The sequence below is a fragment of the Arvicanthis niloticus genome, chromosome 8 (assembly GCF_011762505.2).
Source record: "Arvicanthis niloticus isolate mArvNil1 chromosome 8, mArvNil1.pat.X, whole genome shotgun sequence".
Lineage (NCBI taxonomy): Eukaryota > Metazoa > Chordata > Mammalia > Rodentia > Muridae > Arvicanthis > Arvicanthis niloticus.
This window is the reverse complement of record NC_047665.1, coordinates 1,060,744-1,081,784: the sequence shown is the minus strand read 5'-3', so window position 1 is coordinate 1,081,784 and position 21,041 is coordinate 1,060,744. Positions and strand designations below refer to the sequence as shown.

At 42.0% G+C, this 21,041-nt stretch overlaps 1 protein-coding gene across 1 annotated transcript; it reads right to left on the bottom strand.

Moving 5' to 3' along the window:
• Nucleotides 1–1,191: 1,191 nt before the first annotated feature.
• On the bottom strand, nt 1,192–20,507 carry Znf367 (zinc finger protein 367). The gene is made up of 5 exons (XM_034511090.2): nt 18,104–20,507; nt 11,707–11,857; nt 10,386–10,505; nt 9,181–9,319; nt 1,192–3,665 (listed from the first exon to the last, which is right to left on the bottom strand). Exons 1-5 carry the CDS (start codon nt 18,491–18,493, stop codon nt 3,443–3,445), a joined length of 1,023 nt encoding a protein of 340 aa, XP_034366981.1. The 5' UTR covers nt 18,494–20,507; the 3' UTR covers nt 1,192–3,442.
• Between the last annotated feature and the right edge of the window lie 534 nt (nt 20,508–21,041).

Genomic DNA, 21,041 nt, shown 5'->3' with positions numbered 1-21,041 from the left:
GCGGAATGATAAGTAAAAAGGACATGAGTGCTCTTAGGTGTGATGGTTTATTGTAGATAAAAGGAAGATATAGCCAGAGGCAGAGACATCTGGGAGGATCAGAATGAACATGACCCTGAACCACGCCCATGTGAGGAAGAGTCAGGGAGCGGGAAAAGCCAGGGGACTAAGAAGCCAAAATGGCTGTATTATATAGGGAAAAGCAGCTGAGGTAGGGGCAACCCAGCTTCTGACAGGAGAGCTCAGGGTAAAGGGCAGGGTATGCCAGCCAGGAGGACCCTGCAACAGGTAGGAACTAAGGGATGCTGGGAGAACCTGGTGGCCAGTCTGCTTTGATGTTAATAGGTAACCCAGTTAGCCATTTGTCCTGGTTTGAGATCTAACATCAGTAAGTGCATATGTGGACATATATGTATACAGATGTACTCACTCATCCCAGCAAAAATGGAGGCCAGAGGTTGACACTGGGATCTTTCTTCAGTCTGTCTTCTCTCCCTATTCTGAATGAACCTAGAGCTTGGCATCTCAGGTAGGCTGGCTGATACGACTTGTTTATGTACCCCCCGGACTGGGGTTAGAGGTCTACACCACCCTGCCCAGCTTTTATGTGGGTGCTGGGAATCAAGGCCCAGTGCTCATGGCTATGCAGCAAGCACTTGGCCCACTGGGCCATCTCCCCAGCCCCAGCATGTTAGCACTGTGATGAATGAAGTAAGCAAATGAACATCCACAACACAGCCCAGTGTTAATAGGGTGAGTCTTTAAAACCAGCACTCAGGAGGCAAAGGCAAGCAAATGTAGTTAGTGGATTCCAGGCCAGTGAGGGGTACAAAGTGAGACCCTGTCTCAAACCATAATTTAAAGAAACAGTAATTCATACTATGCTTAAAAAAAAAAAAAATGCCTGAAGGTTGATATAGCTCAGTGGCAAGATGCTTCTTGCATAGCGTGTATGATATTCTGAAGTCAAGTCAACCCACACAACCTCAAAAAAACTGTCTGAGACAAGTGAGATGAAGGATGTCAGGTTGTGGGTTGTTTCTATTTTTTTTTTTTTTTGATCCATCTAAACATCTATCTATCTAACATCTATCTATCTATCTAATTTGTCTATCTAATCATCTATTATCATTTTTATATTTTTGATAAACAAATTATAAAAACTGTAAGAATGACCCATGTACTTTACACTTTAAATTAAAATAAAATTTTATTCAAAGCATCTTTTAAAATTACAGCATGTTTATTAATATGCTGTTAACTCTGCCAAACTACAACTTAGCCATATGAAGCATAAAACACTTCAAAAATCTGAATGTAACCACATTTTTAAAACAAAAAGCAGTCATAACACACCTCAAATTTTAGATGCCAATGTATTTTGTCCAAGTACATAGCTTATATAAAAAAATAACCCTTTAAAACATAGCCAATGGTAAGCAGTTGGAATAATTTCTCAAATTATCCAATCATACAAATAAAAAATTCTTGTGAATATTAACTACAATGGTTGACAAAAGTCAATTGGAGAAACAAAGACCTTTTTGAAAGCCTTAAATCTTATCTGTGAATTGACTAATTGCATTTTTCAATTATACTGCTGTCCTTAAGGCAAGTTGATCAGATTTAAAATTTCCCAAGAATGAGTGTTGCATTTTGGTTCATACACTCCCATTTATCTGAGAAAAAATTCTAGAGAAAATGTCGAATCCCAAACCAAGAATATTTAGATGCTATGTATGCTCTTATAAGTGCTCCAAGTTAAAATTCTACATACCAGATTACAGATAACATTCTTAGACCATTACAGATATAAATTCTCTTATTACAAAAAGCCCCTAAAGATCTGAAATTGACTGTACAGAGGAATTCCATTTTTAAAGTATGTCCTCGGCATACACATTATTCTAACTACCACAACCTCAGCTTCACATTGGTGCTTCTCAAGACATTTCTTACCTCCACTCTCCAAGGCTACACAACTTAACTACCTGTGTACTGCAGCCCCCGAGATTTTTTAGCCTACATTCTCAGTAATATGTAATCTAAACTCGTAGGATGCTATCTCAGAAAAAAAAAAAAAGAGAAAAGGCACTGAGGAGCCCATCTTTCCTCCCATTACTTTGAAGTCTCCAATTAAGGAATCTATGAATCACTATGTTCATTCACCTTTTAACAAAAGCTCAAGTGACAGATTCCTGACTCCATAAAAGAGGTGGCTGCTCGGCCCCTAGAATCCTATTCATGCCTTCATGCCTTAGTACATAGCATGTTCAGTAACTTCATCTATTTGGAGAAAATGGTTTTGAACCACCAGACAAGACACTTGCAGCTAAAACTATCTCAGAAGCCTGCATATTTGAGTAGCCAATATTTACTCAAGTGTTTAACTGATAGCTAAATTTAGTGAACACAAAATAGCTTGGCATGTTATTCTGAAGTGAAGCAGAAAGGTGGCAATATGCACTGAAATATAAACATGGAGGCTTCCATCCACTAATAACGCTAAACAAGCAGAACAATTAAAATTTAGTGTTTACTATCAAAAGACCTAAAACATTTCACTACAAAACAACCCTGCAGATGTCCCTTTTATTAATACAAACACAAGTGCCAATCTCATTACAGGGCCCATAATAGATCTCACGGGTGTACACACACATGCACCAGTTGCCAGGTTACATAGACTTTGCAAGATTAATCACTCAGGTCCAGCAGCTGAGCAATGTGCAAAAGTCCCCAGTCAACAAGCTGAGTGACGAGCGCTTTCTAAGCATCAGCATTACAGTGAGTTAAAAAGCCCAGAAAGATGGGATAAGACTCATCTTATACCAATTTTAAAAACTAGTACCCATCTTACCAAGAGCCTCAAATACCTATTTTCTTCCAAGTCCATAACTTATATTATCTTTCCAAATAATTGGCCTCCCATTTCTCTAGACATTGGCCATGCTATTTTGCAATTTAAAAATATGTATTTTATACATATGTCTTACACTGCCCTGCTTCAGTGTTTACAGTACTGTCACACACACTAACATACACTGTTAAAAATGATCTTATAAATAATCTATTTCAACCTTCTTTGGCTATTTGTACCAATCTGCGTTTTCACAAATGTCTTATTCACAAAGTGCTTCCTGTGAGAACTGCTTCCAATGAATGCATTAAACTTGCAAAACCTAGCTTCCCACAACTTGTAGCTTCTACCCTGTAACTGCAGTCCATATTTACAAAATATTTTAAACTTTACATCAAATCTATTTCCATATAAAAAAAAGTGCAATTCTCTCTCACCCCATCTGAGGCAACAACATTCTTCATAAATTTCTACAGAATAGCAGCCTATGATAAGCAAATAAGGTGCTTAGCTTATGCCCAAGGATCTACTTTGTAAGTATGCTGGGCAGTACTTTTGTACAGTGAAGAGTCAGTGTGGGGGCTACTGGCGCAGTGGTGCTCCTGTCAGATTGGCCAGCTCAATGAGGGCCAGGGCCCCATGCAGCCTCTCTCGTTGCTCCTGCAGCCGGCGCTGGGCGCCACTCTTTTCGTCGTCCTCCTCATCAGACTGGAGATACTCCAGAGGGTCTTGCTGCTCTTGATCAGCCTTCTGAACTAGCTTGCCTTTGAGGGTGGGGGTGCGTTGCTCTCTCATCTCCCAGTACCTGTACAAAAAGCAAACATATTGTTTATATTGCAGATATCAGATTGTCACGTATTTTCTTAGTGGGGCTGAAGAGATGGCTCAGAGGCTAAGAGCACTAGCTCCTCTTCCAGAGGACCTGGATTGAGTTTCCAGCACCCATGTAGCAGCTCACAGCTGTCTGTACCTCCAGTTCCAGGGAATCTGATGCCCTCTTCGGGCCCCCATGAACTCCTGCACACAAATAGACTCAGGCACAAACATATAAAATGCTTTTTTAAAAATCATTTTTAGTTCTCAAAAGTAGTACAAACAGTAAACAAACATGTACGTTTTACACCAATATCTCATCTTGCCTAAATCAGACCCATTACATACTGACAGGAATATAAATAGCTCAGCCACCACTGAATTTTTGTGAAGGTTCATCAAAATACTCAAGATGCAATTGCCATATGACCCAAATATCCCACACCCAAGTCTATGACTATGACTATGGAGATACTTGTACATTACAGATACTGGTCACTGTTCACAGTAGCCATGCCTAGGCTATCTGTGAGCAGATGATCAAATAAAAAAAAAATGTGGTGGTATATATACATTTTGGGGAGTAGGGTGAGATTTCTGAGTACTTTAATAAAATTCCCCCAAAAAACCAAAAGTCTGTGTCTTCAGTTTCTTCAAAGACATGGAATTATTCTTGGATTATGCTTTTGTTCTCCTCCCAGGTATAGTGGATAGAAGTGAGCTTACTTCAGATTATTCGTTACAACTATTGTTATTTGTTTATATGCCTCTATGGAAAAACATGTTTATGCTGTATGAAGCTTGCCCTTATAACTGTACACTTTACTCTTGTGACTACTCTTAACCCTCAGAGTATAAGTTGTCTGACACTCAGAATAAAGTTGGCTATTGCATGAGACATCTGTTCACCTCACTGACTGGCTCCACTCTCCCAGGACGCACCAAGTACACTGTAACAAGGACGTGGAGTCAGTTAAGAGACTAGAGTGGGAGCTATGATCGAGTTTATGCATCATGCTTTAAAAGAAAGAACACAGCTTTAAAATCACAACTACTAAAATGCTGGCAAGTTGTTTATAATTATAATCACTTGTTTTCAGAGTAAGGAATTTTAGATGAAGTATAGGACAGAGTCTGAAAGAATATTGAAAAGGCATAAAAAGGGGAAAAGATCCTATTCAATTTTGGGCACTTGGGCATTAATTTGGACTGTTTTCAAAATACTTACGGAGGATATTAATCATGAGAAAGAGATGGTTAGTTCCTTGCATGAATATGAACTGAATGATCAAACCTTAAAATGGGTAAAAGAGGCAAAAAGGGTTTTCTCCATCCAGGCAAAATTGAAAGTAAAAACAGCTCCACAAATAATAACTATGGCAGTGATGTCTCACTCAGCCCTCTTACAAGAGCCTCCCTCAGATGTGTATCATCCATTGCCAGAAAATGACCCAGAAGCATGGGGTAAGAAATTTGATAATCTAATCTTGAATTTTCTCCATTTTTTGATGAGGATCTAGGAGAGCCTATGAAAAAGCGAACTGAAGTTCACTTACCAATTCCTCCCCAGACCTTATGAGCTGTCTGGTATATTCCTAATGCACTAACCAATCTATTTAAAACCCTAGAAGGAAAGTCAGTGTTGGCTAGTTCCCATATATTATCTCAAGGGGAAGAAAAAAACTAGCTATTTGAACTCAGACTAAAAGAGGCAATTGTGTATTGTGTGGATCCTCGACTGCCTTTAAACTTCTTTTCCCTACAAAATTGTCTCCTATAGTTACTATAGCACAAGAGGATGAACCTTTGGAATGGATTTATTTACATCATAAGAGCTATAAAACACTGTTTACTTTCCTCTTCTTGTTCAATTAGTAAATCAGGGATGGCTCCGAAGTCAACAATTATATTAGTTTGATCCTTATATTACCCTCAACCAACTATCAGTTTTTAAAAGCATTACAGAAGACTACTGATTTTTTTCTTTTTGTTGTTGATGTTTTCAAGACAGGGATTCTCTGTGTAGCCCTGGCTATCCTGGAACGAGCTCTGTAGACCAGGCTAGCCACAAATTTGGGAGGTCTGCCTCTGCCTTTTGAGTACTGGGATTAAAGGCATGCACCACCCGAGGGGATTACTATGGGAGTACAGAAAATCATGGTCCAGTTGGCAATCTATGGGATTTTCTATGAACTAAATTTGTGATTATAAAAAAAAAATTGTCCAATCTTCTCCCATTCCATAGGTAGAAACTCTTTTTATTGACGGTTCATCTAAAGGTATAGGAGACATTCATGGTCCAGATTATCATTAATCTAGTAATACTTTCTTTTCTTCAGCCCAATAGGTAGAACTGGCTGTTTTACTTAGCCTATTATGGTAAATTCATAAAATCTTTGTAAAATAACTTTTATTCTTCAGATAGTTGTCATCTCTGAGGGCTTATTGCCTCAGTCTGCTAACCTAGGCCTAGTCCTGGAAGTTTCTAGCCTCCGTACAGTCCTATCTATGCCTAGAATGTTTCCAGCTTCTGAGACTTGCTGCTGAATAAGTTCATCCCTTTCTAGCTCTTTCTGAAACTCTGGCTGGCTGGTTTGACTCAGCTGTTCTGGCTCCAACTCCTCTTCACGCTGACTGGTTCAATCCGGCTTCTTTCTCTCTGCCTCTCCTGAATTGCTCTGCTTAGCCTCAAAGTAACTCTAGCAATCTGTTCTAATCTTTTAGCTCCTTCTCATTCTGTGGTTCACTCTGTCTTCACCTGTGTCTAGCTCTGTCTGTCTTCAGCCTGTTTCTGTAAAACTCTCCTAGTAAAAATTGCCTCCTTCCTCTCTGCACTGCTCCTGTAAGTAGCTTCCCTTTCCTCTTTCTTCTATTGAGAGTTGGGACATACTTTATTCTGTCAAATCTTTCTAATTTGCTACTCTGTCTGCCATTCAATTACATATCACTTTTTAAAACTACCATACTTCTACAAACTAACTTTACTACCTTCATTATTTGGGACTAAAGGTGTGTGCTAAGGCTGAGACATACAACCAGAAACAGCTTTTTTTCAGTAAATAATACAATCTCAGTGTTCATAGTGTACAGTGGTTTAAATATGCTTGGCCCATTCGAAGTGTTATTTTGAGATGTGGCCTTCTGAGAAGTGTGTCACTGTGGGGATATGCTTTGAGATTCTATGCTCAAGCTCCACCCAGTATGAAGAAAGCCTCTTCCTAGCTGCCTGCTGAGGGAGTCTTCTCCTTTGGATCAAGATGTAGAACTCTTGCCTCCTTCTCCAGCACCATTTCTGTATGGATGCTGCTACTGTTCCTGCCATGGTGATAACAGACTGAGCCTCTAAAATTGTAAGGTAGCCCCCAATTAAGTGTTGTCCTTTATAAACGAGAGTTGCCTTGGTCATGGTGTCTTCACAGCAAAGAAAACCCAAACTAAGACAGAGTTAGATCAAATGTCCTGTAACAACTCTTAAATATCATTTCAGATTCTGCTTATGTTGTAGGATTATTCCCAGCAAGACTCATTTTTGTGCACAGTCTAACCTCCCTGGTTTTATTGCAAAAATAAATAAGCAAGCTGAGGTATTAACCTGCCCTATTTCTACTTCTCCATAAGAAAATTGGGAAGAGGTTTGCATCTGTCATTGCAGATGGATCCACTGAATCATTAGAGATTCTTTGGCTCCTCCTGCCCCAAGCCCATCAAGAATGGTGGAGGGCAAGGAGACAGTGGAAGTCACTAGAAAGATAGCAAACCTCCAACTAAAGGACAAAAAGAGATATAGACCATATCCTAAGTCACGTCTGCCAATCTGGGGTAAGATAAGGTCCTATGCACCAAGGGAGAGGTAAACACCAGAGCCCTATGTCACCTGAGAATCTCTGGCAATGCTAGCTGCTTTGGCCTATGCATCTTTGATGAGTGCCTCTGAGCTCATGTATTGGTTTTATGTTCCTCATCCCCCTTGCCCTTCAACTTATTGACTGTATGGACCCTGTTTAAAGGATATCCATGCATCAAACGACAATATATCTACAACATCTCAAATTCAAGCTATTCTGGATATCCTTCCTCTAAAAAATTCAGAACATGGTCCCAGAATGAAGTCATGTGAGATTTCTGAGTGCTTGTGAGAAAACTCCAAGAAACCAAAACAAGAGTCTTAATTCTTTGTTTTTGTTTTTTTTTTATTTTTTGGTTTTTCGAGACAAGGTTTTTGGTTTTTTTTGTTTTTTTTTTTAACACTGGCTGTCCTAGAACTCTTTTTGTAGACCAGGATGGCCATAAACTCACAGAGATTCACCTGCCTCTGGACTGTTGAAACACTTAGTATGCATGATGATGCTAAGTTAAAGCAGCCATTTGATAACATTTTTATAAAGCCCTAGAAAATACAAATTAGTTTATGGTCCCAGAAGATCAATGCTAGTTGGAAGCAGTGCAGTTAAGATGTGCTACAAAGGAGCATGAGGAAACCTAGATATGACAGATACATCCATTACTTTGACTATGGTGGTTCCACGGTGTAGACAAAATGTCAGATGTATCAAATTGTACATTAATGCAACCTATCATACATCAGTGATACTGAACAAAGCTTTTTAATCTTTGCTGAGGGATTAAAGGTACATGCCTTTAATCCCTGCACATCAGAGGCAGAGACAGATGAATCTCTGAGTTCCAGGGCAGTCTATATAGCAAGTTCCAGCCAAATAAAATACAACTCTATCATTTTAGGAAATCTATCTCACCACACTAGGAATATTGGCAGTACATAAGAAGCATTAAAAGAACTGCTAGTTCAACGTGAGGACTAGAACAAGAGAATCTTGATAGGTCACTGGGGCCCTGAGTACTACAGCAAAGATTTGGGTTTCATACTCAGGATGAGACTAGCCTCCATCTATGAAGTAGGTCCCAGACTGTTTGTTCTAGGAGCTCCTGGGTAGGTCAAGTAAGCCTTTCCTGAAATGATATTTAGCCCAAGTAAGAAAAAAAGATGAGCCAGAATGGCTAAGAAAAAAGTGAGGCCTCCTGCCAAGAGCAGAGAAGCCTGAAACAACAGTGACATGGTTATCAATAAACACCTGCCCACTGTGGCATAGCTAACGGGGGGGGGGGGGGGGGGGGAGAAGAGCTGTAGCAGCACAGTACAGGACCCAACAGCATTCCAGAGAAACTTCAGTGATGTTAACAACAAACAGGTTTTAAGTCAAATATTCTCAGAGAAAGACTTTTATGCTGACCTCCTTGTTCATGAGTGTTCCATATTTTTCAACAGTGAAACAAAGAAAATGAAATACACTGTGCTTGGGGCACACAAATTATTACTTCTGTCCTACACACAGATCCCAAGCACTTATAACAACTTACAGGAAATTAAGAATTATTCTGAACTATTTTATAAAACATACATAAGTATTTATTTAAAATGAAGGAATTCTCAAACTCTAACATAAACCCAAGCCCCAAAGACACCTGGGAGACCACATACACAGCCTTACTTTGCCAGCCACTCAGCAGCAGCCTTGTTGTCCGTAGAGTGGTGTTTGCTGAGTGTGTCCGTTGGCTCTTCTCTCTTCAGCCGGGCATAAGGGTGCTTTGGACAATGGCGGTTTGCGTGGGTAAATCTGCTTAGGCAGCCTTTAAAACACAGAAGGAAATGCTCAACAGAATGTGAACATTCAGACATAGGAAATATGTCCAGTTTCAATATATACAAAGGAAGGCAGAGAGATGCAGAATTCTCTAACCATACAAGTGTCTACAATCACATGCATAGAACCCAATGTCCTCTCTAACCATGGTGCACATATATACATGCAGGTAAACACACACTCATAAGATAAATTTTAAATACTAACAAAATAAGGGTTTTCTAATGAGTCAGGATGATGTTACACACCTTTGATTCTAGCACTCAGGAGGCAGAGGCAAGTGGATTTCTTTGAGTTTGAGGTCAGCCTGGTTTATATAGGGAGTTCCAGGCCATGCAATACTACCTAGTGAGACCCTGTTTCAGAGAGAGAAACAAAAAAGTTTCCTCTCATATGTGAAAACTAAAAATAAATAGCCTGTAAACATTTATAAGATTTTAAAAAAAATTATCAAGAACACTACAAAAAAGGGGAGCAGGACTATAGTGGTAAAAATGTGTGTGTGTGTTTGTTTGTTTGTTTATACTTTTTTGGAGACTGTGATTAAACAAAAAAAACCAAACAAACAAGCAAACCAACCATTTAAGAGGGCCAGCAAGATGGCTCACTGAGTAAAAGTGTTGCCACCAAGCCTAATAACCTAAGTTTGATCCCTAGAATGTAAGTGGTCCCCTTATTGCCACACACTCAAATAGATGGATATAAAACTAGATCCCTTTAAGAAAAGATACACTTACTCTAGTTAAATAGTTTATCAACTAAAATAAAAGCCTACTTCAAAGTCTATGTTTGTCATGAATTCTTCTACTTCTTAAAGCTTGGGTTGGGTGTGCAACTCAATGAGTGCCTGTCTAGTGTGCGCAAAGGCATGGGTTCAATCCATAGCTTGGGCATGGGGAGCTTATGATGTTTTATAAAAGCTTACCAAAAATTTTCTCTTCTCAAAAAAATTTAAGTAAAAATACCAGCTGATTATTAAAACTCTAAGTAAAATTTACTCTAACTATTAGCTGTTTACTAACTATTCCTAAAATATCACTTTAACACCATACCATTTTCTGAACAGACAAAAGGCTTCTCTCCGGTGTGTAGACGTTGGTGGGTTTTGAGCTGTCCGCTTTGAACAAAGGCTTTCCCACAGTCTGGATAGTCACACAGATAAGGTCTCTCACCTAAGAAGATAGACATCATAATCAGACATGAGGGAGCAAGAAGGGGCAGGAGGAAAATCCTCTTCACATGGGTCAGAACTCCAGTGAAAAAGGACACGCATCACAGTGCACACAGGCAGGGGACAAAGGGCGGCACTAGAGCACCACTCCTCTGTAAAGCACACGACTTCTCCGAGATCTTGAACAGTTAGAAACCCAGGTCCAACCCTTGTTATTAGCATCTTCAGCTTATCTATATTTCCTCCTCAACAGTCCAACTATGAGCTCTTTTCTGACTTATAAACTATCTCCAACTTCTGCTTTCTGTGGCTATTTCCTTGGTCTCACTCAAGCATAGGTGATTCTCCAACAAGATGGAGGCACCAGCACACAACTCTGAGTTATTCCTCAAACCATCCCAAACCCTCCTGAGCTCCTTGGACTGCTAAAAAGTTGCCTGATAATTCTTCTCAGCATGCAATGTCACCAAATCCATTATCTATTTGGAGAAGGGAGAAGCATCCTTAGTTTCCTCCAGAAGAGATATTCTAGCCAGGAGGCAATGCCTCTTCATCTGGTTCTTATCCTTAAGAAAACATCTTCCTTGCCATTCAAATCCCGAGTCTGCAGGCTTTCAGCTGCACTTGGTATCCCCTGTGAAGTGTCCTGTGGTGATCATGTGCAATAGAAGTCTCCTTCTGCAGAAATTTTACTGTTTCATTTATTTCTACATACAGCATAGTGCTCTAACCTAGATATGATGCTCAAAAATGTCACCATAATTGATGTATTATTTATTGCTGATTTACTACTATAAGGCTCCTCCCCTGGGGTCAACATTATAGAGAGAACATGGGCCTTCTACAAAATATTTTGCTTTCTATACAGATCGCAAGGACTTCTATATACAAATAAAAATGTCTGACATGAAGTGTTAGGGGAAACAAATAGAATTCAGGTAGGTGGAGGTGGAATTAACAGTGTCACAACTGACAATGTTCAGTTTTAAAATCCTAAACCCACCATTCCCCACCAAAAAGCGACTGAGTAACAGTGGCTAATTTTTAAAACTTCAAATAGTGGCAATATAAAAAAATATAAGGCAATTTACATGAACACTATTTAACCTAATTAAATAACATTAATTAACAACGTAAGTACCAAATCAAGTTTTTTTAATCGAGTATCACTTCTAGCCACTTCTACAATGCTGTCACCTTACCTGTATGAGTCCTTTTGTGGGCCTGGAGTGACTTCTCCCTGGGAAATACCCTGTTACAGACATTACAGCGGATCCTGCTAGATGAGTGCTCTCCTTCATTGATTAAATCCCGAACAGTGTCTGCTCTGGGCCTTCCACGTCGGATTCCATCCTGTTAACATTGTTTATAAACTTTAAAATAATTTTCTGGAATCATTAAAGCGGCATAAGATACAAACTGAGTAGCATCAGCAAGAACTGTAAAGTGGCTCTTATAGCCCACCTCTCTACAGATAACAGAAAACCACCAAAATCAGCAGTCTCAGCAACTCCAAAAATACTAAATCAGCAAACACCCCCAAAGCACTTTCACTTGCCCATTCTTCCTTTAGCCAGTAGCAAATCTTCAAAAGGTCTTTGTTCTTAGTTTGTAACTTTGTTCCCACTTGCAGAGAACAGACCAGAATCTACTCTGAAAAACTATCTGCTATGACCTGGATGGGCCACTTGGTGGACTGACACAAGGCACCTATCTACCTCATCTAATCTAGATATCTCTCAGGACATTAGACTATTTAGAGGGCATTGTTCACAAACAACTTGCTGCTCTCTGGACCAAAAAATTGGGTTCACCTAAAGCAAACAGACATAGGAAAGCCTGTGGGAAAGTCAGAAAATGGAGCATGTACTCAGTAAATCCTGAACCCAGTCAGAAGCTCTACACAAAGAAAGTGAAGACTATAGCAGAGATGTAAACTGCTGGGTAAGAAAAATAAAGTGTGTGTCCTGTCTACTGCTCCCACCATACCCCCCCCACCCTAATAGGGCACTTGTTTATGCCAGTAGCCTTGAGCTTGATCTCAATATTCTGCACTGAAAGGGGACATCAATAAGAGGAGATAGATGGATCTACACAGTAGTTTTAATAGGCTTACCCACTGAAGCTAAGTTAATTCAAAATAAATTCTTATAAGTTTAAAAGACAAATTAAAAAGTTCAGGGTACACCTCAAAATATTAATGCAATGTTACATACATTTAAAAAATGAGGCCACATGTACAAGCCTTTGATCCCAGTACTTGGGAGGCAAAAGTAGGTGGAGCTCTGTGAGTTCAGGGCCAGTCAAGACTTCATAGCAGAGACCTTATCTTTAAAAAAAAATAATAACAATAAAGAAAAAAATCAAGAAGCTATTATGACATATACTTGTAAATCCCTGCATTGAGGAGCTGAGGCATAATGATTGTAAGTGAGTCTAAGGCCTGCCTGGGCTATTGAGCCAATCTGAGGACAATCTGAGCTACAAAGTGAGACTACCTCAAAAAACAAACATACAAAACACCCAAGACAATTTGAATAGTTTAGTATAACAACATGGTCACAAATGTATTACATTTATTTAACATGCAAGCAAATGGGTAAACTGAGTATTGTTCATGGGGAGTCTGCACTATCTTCTCTAATCTAAAACAAGCATGTTTTTTTAAAAATTCCTTTTATTTCCCAAATAAGTTGTCACAACCATAGGTTACATGAAAAACAAACAAACAAAAAACCACAATGCTGCCAAGTGTCACACACAGCTAAGAAATGTCACTGTTCTCCATGTAAAAACCTAGAGGTTTCTAAAACTTAAATCTTAGCCTCATACCTAAAATGATAAGCTCTAACCAAATTTCCTTCAGTAAAAAATTTTCACTTTGAAAGAAGTTCACACCAGGTATAGTGGCGCACACCTTTAACTCCAGTGCTGTGGATCTGTGAATTTAAAGCCAGCCTGCTAAAGAGTGAGTTCCAGGACAAAACAAAAACAAAAACGGGAGGGGGTGGGGGAGAAAAATTAAATTACCCACTATTTTCTTTGCTACCAGAGAAAATAAAACATTCCCAGTTGTAATAACATAAGTTGTACATAAATATAAATTGTATATATGCATATAAATTATTTGCATAAATACAACATACTTGCCACATATAGGTAATAATAGTTAAATAAATGCATGGGGGGGGTTGTTTGGTTTTTTTTTTTTTTTTTTTGAGACAGGGTTTCTCTATCTAGCTCTGGCTGTCCTGGAACTCACTCTGTAGACCAGGCTAGCCTCGAACTCAGAAATCCGCCTGCCTCTGCCTCCCAAGTGCTGGGATTAAAGGCGTGCGCCACCACTGCCCGGCAAATAAACGCATTCTTTTAATTAAGGAAATAAGATTGGAAATAATCATCTAATGTCTAGATAAATGAGCTGTATCTATATTATCTGTGTGCATGCCTGTCTGTATACATCTGAAAGCCAGAGATCAATAATCATCTAATGTCTAGATAAATGAGCTGTATCTATATTATCTGTGTGCATGCCTGTCTGTATACATCTGAAAGCCAGAGATCAATGTCTTCTCTCTCCACCGTATTTTTTGAGATGAGGTTTCTCACTGAACCCAAAGTTCACCATTTTCTATGATGCTGGCTGGCCAGAGGCCTTGAGATCTGCCAGTCTTTCTAGACCCTCACTCTTTCTATCGCTGGGTTTATAGATGTGCTTCAGATGGCTTCAATGTGGAAGCTGGATGCTAAGGCTCTAAACACAGGACTTCGTGCTTATGCAGCAAACATTTTGCACCCTGAGCCATCTCACCAGCCCCAACCATATATATTAAAATAACCAATATTACTTGAATAGGCCATTTTCATTTTGATCTTAACAATAAGAAAACTATGTTTCTAGGCATGTTTATCAGCAATCAATTAATTGTATCTGTAAACTGAAGGACAAATCTTGTCAAGACTACTGACTCAAAGAAAAAATGTCAACATGAAATTTTGGATGATTACACCACTAAAAACTTTTACATACAGAATCTCCCAGCCTCTAGAAAGTATTTATAATTATATAAAGACAGAAGACCTAAAAAGTCCTTGAATGTTTTTGACAAGTTCAAATAAAAGGCCTGACTTAGCATGTCTATTGTGTAATAAGACACCTTAAGCCATAGAATCAGGCCAGTAAGCAGCACTTCTCACTGCCTCTGCATCAGCTCCTGCCCTCCAGGTTCCGGTCCTGCCTTCCCTGCCTTCCCTTGGTGATGGGAGTATGACCTTAGTAGTTCCTTCCAAGTTGCTCTGGTCATGGTGTTTTACCACAGCAATAGAAACCTATCTAAGAGAAAGCATAACAATCAGGAAGAAGGATGAGGAGGAGAAAAAGCAGCAGCAGATGATGATGATCTTGAGAAATGTTTGTGAGCCTTGATGAGGGAATATGAGTCATATATCCCTCCTTACATTTGGGTCTGGATCCAAACTCCCTATGCTGCTCAGATCTGCCTACTTCCCACCTGATCTGTATAACCTTCCAAGTCTCTACTTCAACACTCAATGTCAAGTTGTGTGCCCTTATATAAAGCACCTCAACTGATATGGATAAGCAATAAATTAAGTTATGTATGCTTACATCAACTTAATATTTTAAAAATTTATCCCTAAAAGTCCATTTATATGTGTGCTGGGAACAATATAGAGTGAAAACAAGAGTTCTGCTATCTATCGTATGACCTTTATCTTGGGGATGCTGTTTCTCATTCTCAGCAGGTAAATAGATGACAGCCTGGTAGTGTACTCCTAACATTACAAAGTGCCCACTCCATACCAGGTAATAAATGGTAGCTAGTATGCTAACAGAATAAGTGCTTCTATGATGATAAAAAAAATCACTATATACAAATCAATTATGTGAAAGACTACATGCAATCTAGATGTTTGGATATTAAAAGTGGATACAAGTCAGGCAGAGGCAGGCTTGGTGCCCTACAGCATCTATCATGAATGCAGTCTGGACAGGGAGTACAGGGGCATAGATGGGGATACAGGAAGTACCCTGGAAAACAAGGATGCTATAGCTGTTCCTGGTCTCTCCTAGAATTCAACCACAGAAGAAAATGTTATATACAAATAGTGCTAAGTGATCTTGAAATGAGGGTCCAAAACATGACAGCAGGTGACAGATGTTCTTTACCCACTCACAAGAGTTGTGTAGGGTACAGACAAAAGAACAGAAAGCTAACATGGCATGTTTACAACTCAGATGTTAATGCCTCCCCTGGGAGTTATAGTAAGAGGCAGAAATAAAAACTGCTCTCTCTCACTCACAGCTGTTAGCGCCTCAGAGTGACATAATGAAGGATGATGGAAGCATTCCTGACACTGGCTACACTACACACTTATCTCCAACTTCCTGGAAAGTGAGCAGACTGAGCAGCCAAGCATCGTCACTCACTCAAAGCCTGGAGAAGTAGATTATCACTGTAAGAACTTTAGAACCAAAACAACATGGGGGGTGGGGGGTGGGGGGCTGGAATCCCTCTCCCTCTTTAAACCAACAGCATCTTGACCATAAATAAATAAGGTCATTTTCTCAGATAAAGGCATAGTCCAGTGTTTTCTCTCTTAAGTTTAGAACCCTAAATGAATTTCTGGAGCTGCACTTGAATCACTTCACTAATTAAAAAAAGAACTAGACTCTGTTATCCAATCAATTCTGAAAATTAAAAGTGTTCTGTGAGAAGGGGGAAATATAAATATATACCAGCCCTTTCATTTTCACATTCCTTCTCGTATATTTCCCTCTGAAAGAGGTGAAGATGTAGAAATAAAACTCAAGCTTATGCACTGTGAGAACATTTACACAGATCTATGTAAAGATTAGTCTGATTCAAGCCAAGAAGCACACACCTATGATTACATCTATTTACAACAGGTCTCATCAGCCTGAGACCAGGAGGCAGGAGGATCTCTGAGATCGAAGCCAGCTTGATCTACAGAGTGAGTTCCAGGACAGTCTAGGCTACACAGAGAAACCCTGCCTGGAAAAACAAATAAATACAAACAACAGCAGTTCTCAACCTATGGTGCTGAGACCCCTGGGGGGAGGGGGGGTGGACAGTCAAACAACTCTTTCACAGGGATCACCTAAGATCATTGGGAAACACAGATATTTACATAACTGTAGCAAATGTATAGCTATGAGGTAGCAACGAAAATAACTTTATGGTTGGGGTCACTACAGCTGGAGCTGTATTAAAGGGATTCAGCATTAGGAAGGTTGAGAACCACTGATTTACAAGGTTTTTTTTTTTTTTTTTGATAATCTAAAAATCAAATGGAGTTAAAACTAAGATTAAATCATGGCAGAAGGGGGCAGAGAGATGGCTCAGTGATTAAGAGCACGCCAAAGGACTTGAGCTAAATTCCCAGCGTTCTCAAAGTGGTTCATAAAATTGACTTCAGTTTCAGGTATACACATGTGCACACAAATTAACTATAACTTTAGAAAGTCACAAATACAAAAACCTTCCACGGTATTCTTGCACGTAAAACTTTACATCACTTAACTGTACCATGCATTTTCTAAGGACTAAAATATTAAATTAATACAAAAGTTATAGATACCTAAAGTACCTAAGATGACATGTTAGGAGGGGCTACCTAAAGCCAGCAGCAATAGCCGTTCCTTACACCAACACAGGTACTATCTCTATTGTTCTTTCAGATATGCACTGTGGTGCAAGTTTCATAACTTTACTGCTCTATAATAATACCACTATTTAAGTTATCTACTTCTTCACCCGAAACAGTTTCAACATTCTGGCTACTGCCCGTACATAATGTCATCAAACTTACTTCAATTTATAAACTAAGCATCCCTTAATGGGCTGGGCAATTTGCTTGCTACACGCGTAGCAGATTATGTTCTTCAGACATTCAATCAACAACAGAAAACTCCTTATTTATCTTGCAATAACATTTATTCCACACACAGATTTGCCGATACCTTCTTGAGCGCTGATGAATGTAAAGTATTAAGTCTAGTCGCATAAACACAGTCCCGGGTCCTTCCGAGCAGAGTCACCGTGTACCAACAACTTCATGAAGACGCTTTTACCAAACCCCCTAACCCTCAGCTGCTCCGGAGGTAAAGTGTAGAGTAAGACGTGGTGTCGCTAGCCTTGAATTCCAGCACTCGGCAAGTGGAACTGATAGTCCCAGGCCAGCCAGGGATACAGGGTGACACCTAGCCCCAACCCTAATGTAGGCTGGAGCCAAATGCTCACATCCTTTCTTTCCACATCTAAGAAGACCCAGGCTGCGAAGTTAGAAGCACAGCAGTGCGAAGCATCTTGACACTGGGAGCCTCCCCCTCATCTACCCCGCTGCACCTGCTGCCCCCAGACCAGCCTTCGCGCCGCACCCGTCACGTGACCGCCTTGCCCCCCAAAGGTCCGGTTTTGGCGCGCGGCAGTGACGTCAGCGTCCTGTCAGCCACCTCCCCCGCCACCCCGCTTTTCCTCCCCGGCCCCGCCCCGCTGGCGAGCCGCGCCGTTAACGGGCCCTAGGCGGCCCCGCGCCTCGGCCGCCCGAGCCACTCACCTTGAGGTGGCCGCTGTCTGGGCTGCTCGCCTCCTCCTCGTCCTCCCCGCCCGACACGGCGGCCACCGAGGCAGAGGATGGCGGGGCACCCCGCAGCGTCGGGAGTTCAGCCGCCGCGGGCAGTCCGGTCGAAACGACGCCGCCCGCCGCCCCCGGGCTGAGCGTCACGTTATGCGCGTTCTCACCCCAGCGCCACGGGTACACCATGAAGTCGCTGAAGCCGGGGCTAGTGGGGACGAGCGGCGGCGGCGGCTCGGGCTCCCCCACGCTGCTGCACGGAGGCGTTGCCGGCGTGGTCCTGATGACCGATACCAGTACGCGCTTCGGGGAGTCGTGGCAGAAGATGACCGGCGGCGGCTCCGCCATGGGTGTCGGGGCGCCGCGGATCATGCTGGCTCGTCTGCAGCCCTCGCGCTCTCGGCCCGAGCTTGCCTTGCTCGCCCGCGCTGCTACGTCTCGGCGCCTCACAGCCGCCGGCTCATGGCAGGCGGCTCCGGACGATCAGGCTGCAGCAGCGTTGCTGACAGGAAAACGGGACTCGAGGCGCCGAGTCCCCGAGAATAACAACCTGCCGCCGCGGTCCCCGCTTCGGCTTTTCCCGCGTTACATTTCGCGCCTGGGCGGAACTAGTCACCGCGAGGACCCTGCGGCTGGCCACCGCGACGAGTGACAGGTCGCGAGGGCCAATAGCCGGGTCCAGGCTGTGTTCCGTCCGGAGGGGGGCGGAACCAATTCGAGCGCGGGTCCTTACTGCCACGTCATTGGCCGCCGCTCTCATACTTTTTTGTCCTGAGGGCCAACTGCGTTCGAAAGTCTGTAGGAGCGCGCGTCTCGTCCTGACACACCCGTCGGGAGCCCCACCCTGGCCAGATGACTCCTGCAAAGGTGGGGGAGGGAGGGAGGCTGTTGATTGGAGGAGCTGCGGGGAAGGGGGCGTGGTGGCTGCTGGTGGGCGGGGCGAACATACTCGGTCCCGCCCCCACCAGGAGAAGTCGGGGCGAAAAGAGAAAAGTGTGCGGATTGGAGAAGTTGCTGGAGGATCGTGGTGGTCACTGCTGGGCAAGGGCGCCCTCCCCATCGCCCCACCCAGCCCGACCCCTCCCGCCTGTGGCTATGGGGCCGTTTCCGCGCGCAGCCCGTTTAAAGGGCTGAGGCCGCGCCCGTCCCTCCCCGCCCTCCGCTGAACTAGGAGCCAGCAGGGCACTGTTTCTTTTGTTTTTGTTTTGAGACAGGGTCTCTACACCGCCCTGGCTGTCCTGGAACTCCCTGTGTAGGGACCAGGATGGCCTCGAAGTCAGAAATTTCATGCGCCCCCACCCCCAGTACTGGGATTAAAGACCTGCGTCACCACGCCTGCCTAAGGGCATGGGTTCTTAATGGATTCCTGTGACCAGCTTTGCTGAGGATGAGTCCTACAGCGTTCCCTGACTCCTGGCGCTCGCTGCCAGGCTCGGGACCGCGCTGGGGCGCACGAGCGACCACGCGCATGTAAGGCAGCTCCGGGCCGGACTCGTTTGCACTGTTTTCCAGGCAGTCTGATAGTGGTAGCGGTTCAAAGTTTTTTGAATCTAATTATTTAGCGGTAAAAGGATAGAACTGGTAACTGGGGCTCATTTGCTTGCTTTGTTTCCCAGGCAGCCTGTTCCTAGTAGCGGTTCAGTAAAGATTTTTATATCTGAAGGACTATTAGGTGGTTAAGCGATAGAACTGGTAACTAAACTCCCATCAAATACAAAGTTATGACTAAATTAATTTAACCACGAGATTTTTTTGTTTTGTTTTAGAGAAAACTGCCTAAGTTAACAAGTCAAAGCAGCCAATAGTGTGGGCCTTATTCTTAACTACATCTTTATTTTGAGTAAACAAACTATACCTGGCAAGATACAAAAGCCAGATTATTTGACTTTATGGAAAGAAAGTAACTTGGGAACAGAAGTGAAAATATTTCAAAAAGATACATCGGTTAATTTGTGTCTCTGAAATGGGACAATGACAGTATCTTTTCAAAAACTAAAGAACAAGGCAGCCAGAGTAATGGCTCCACGGTTAAGAGGATTTGCCGCTCCTCCAGGAGACCTGGGTTCCTGCCGCTCCTCCAGGAGACCTGGGTTCCGTTCACAGCTCCTAGTGGTGGCAGCATGTGACTCCAGTCCCAGGTGATCTGCTTCCCTCTTGTAGTTTCCACAGACAATGTATGCACATGATACACATACATTCAAGGAAGCCAAACACTCATACACATTTAACATTTTAAATTGTGTTTCTTTCCTGGAGGCTGGCTGGGTACCACAGCTTGTATATACTGTATGGGGGGGGGGGAGGATACAGTCTGATATTTTAATAGTCAATCTGAAAACTGAAAGTTCAGCTTTTGTTTCCACAAAGGAATAAAATTGTAAACTGACAACAGAAACCTTACATTGTTTCAAATTCATTGAAAGGGAACTATAAATGTTTGATAGTTGATAGTGAAAGTTAAAAAAAAAAAAAAAAAAGATAAAGCCATGAGGAGCACTTGAAGGGCTGAGCAAGATCCCACAGGTTAAACACTGGCCAGTAGTTACTATTCAACACTCTCCTGCTGTAGTGCAAGATGAATCACCCAGAAAGCAGAACACTGACAATGCTTCTAAAACTTACCCTTGATGAGGGTAACCTGGCAACTCCACTTGCTTCCAGCCACAAAAGAATGAGAAACATGCCAGGAATGTGGTGAGTTTGATTCTGGGAGAAACTAAAGTCACTCTGAGAGCTGCTTCTTGCTCCATTTTCATGCCACCAGGGGGCTATATGCAATGTGTGCTTAAATTCCTGATGTCTGTGTTCTGACCTACATATAATTAACAGCCTGAGGATGTACACTAACTCTGAAGACACTAAAACTCATCACAGGCAAGCAGTGGTCTCCTGCTGAGACAGGGTGGTGGTGGTGCCTGCC

What these genes read in the sequence shown, in the direction of transcription:
- Znf367 (XM_034511090.2), bottom strand. Translation starts at nt 18,493, where the DNA reads ATGATCCGCGGCGCCCCGACACCCATGGCGGAGCCGCCGCCGGTCATC. An exon ending in CAGACAGCGGCCACCTCAAG is followed by an intron (nt 11,858 to 18,103) that starts GTGAGTGGCTCG and finishes CAATGTTAACAG; the next exon opens with GATGGAATCCGACGTGGAAG. An exon ending in GCTGCTGAGTGGCTGGCAAA is followed by an intron (nt 3,666 to 9,180) that starts GTAAGGCTGTGT and finishes CTTTTTGTACAG; the next exon opens with GTACTGGGAGATGAGAGAGC.